The 292-nt window shown below is 44.2% G+C and overlaps 1 protein-coding gene across 1 annotated transcript; it reads left to right on the forward strand.

Annotated features, from left to right (window-relative positions):
* Positions 1-11: 11 nt before the first annotated feature.
* Positions 12-257, forward strand: PHALS_07992 (tigger transposable element-derived protein; the record flags this gene model as incomplete). Its single annotated transcript, XM_024721551.1, has 2 exons — positions 12-119; positions 192-257. The coding sequence occupies 2 exons, from the start codon at positions 12-14 to the stop codon at positions 255-257; spliced, it is 174 nt and encodes a 57-aa protein (XP_024586639.1).
* Positions 258-292: the final 35 nt, after the last annotated feature.

Raw genomic sequence — 292 nt, forward strand, 5'->3', positions numbered from 1 at the left:
TCTCCGTTGACATGGCTATGGTCAATGATGCTCTGCCTGCGATCAGGGACACTCTCGACAAGTATGACCTATGTGATATTTACAATATGGACGAAACAGGGCTCTTTCACCGCATGCAGGTGAGTTCATTTGATAATGACATGTATTTTTTCATGCTTAGTTTGCTTAATCATACAGCATATCCTAAACAGGCGGATAATTCACTTGCGACCAAGCAGTTGGAAGGTCGCAAGCAAACAAGGAGCGGATTACATTAACTATTTGCTGCAACGGGGATGGTTCCGACAAGCTG

Source organism: Plasmopara halstedii, assembly GCF_900000015.1.
Source record: "Plasmopara halstedii genome assembly, contig: Scaffold_3120, whole genome shotgun sequence".
NCBI classification, from domain to species: Eukaryota; Oomycota; class Peronosporomycetes; order Peronosporales; family Peronosporaceae; genus Plasmopara; species Plasmopara halstedii.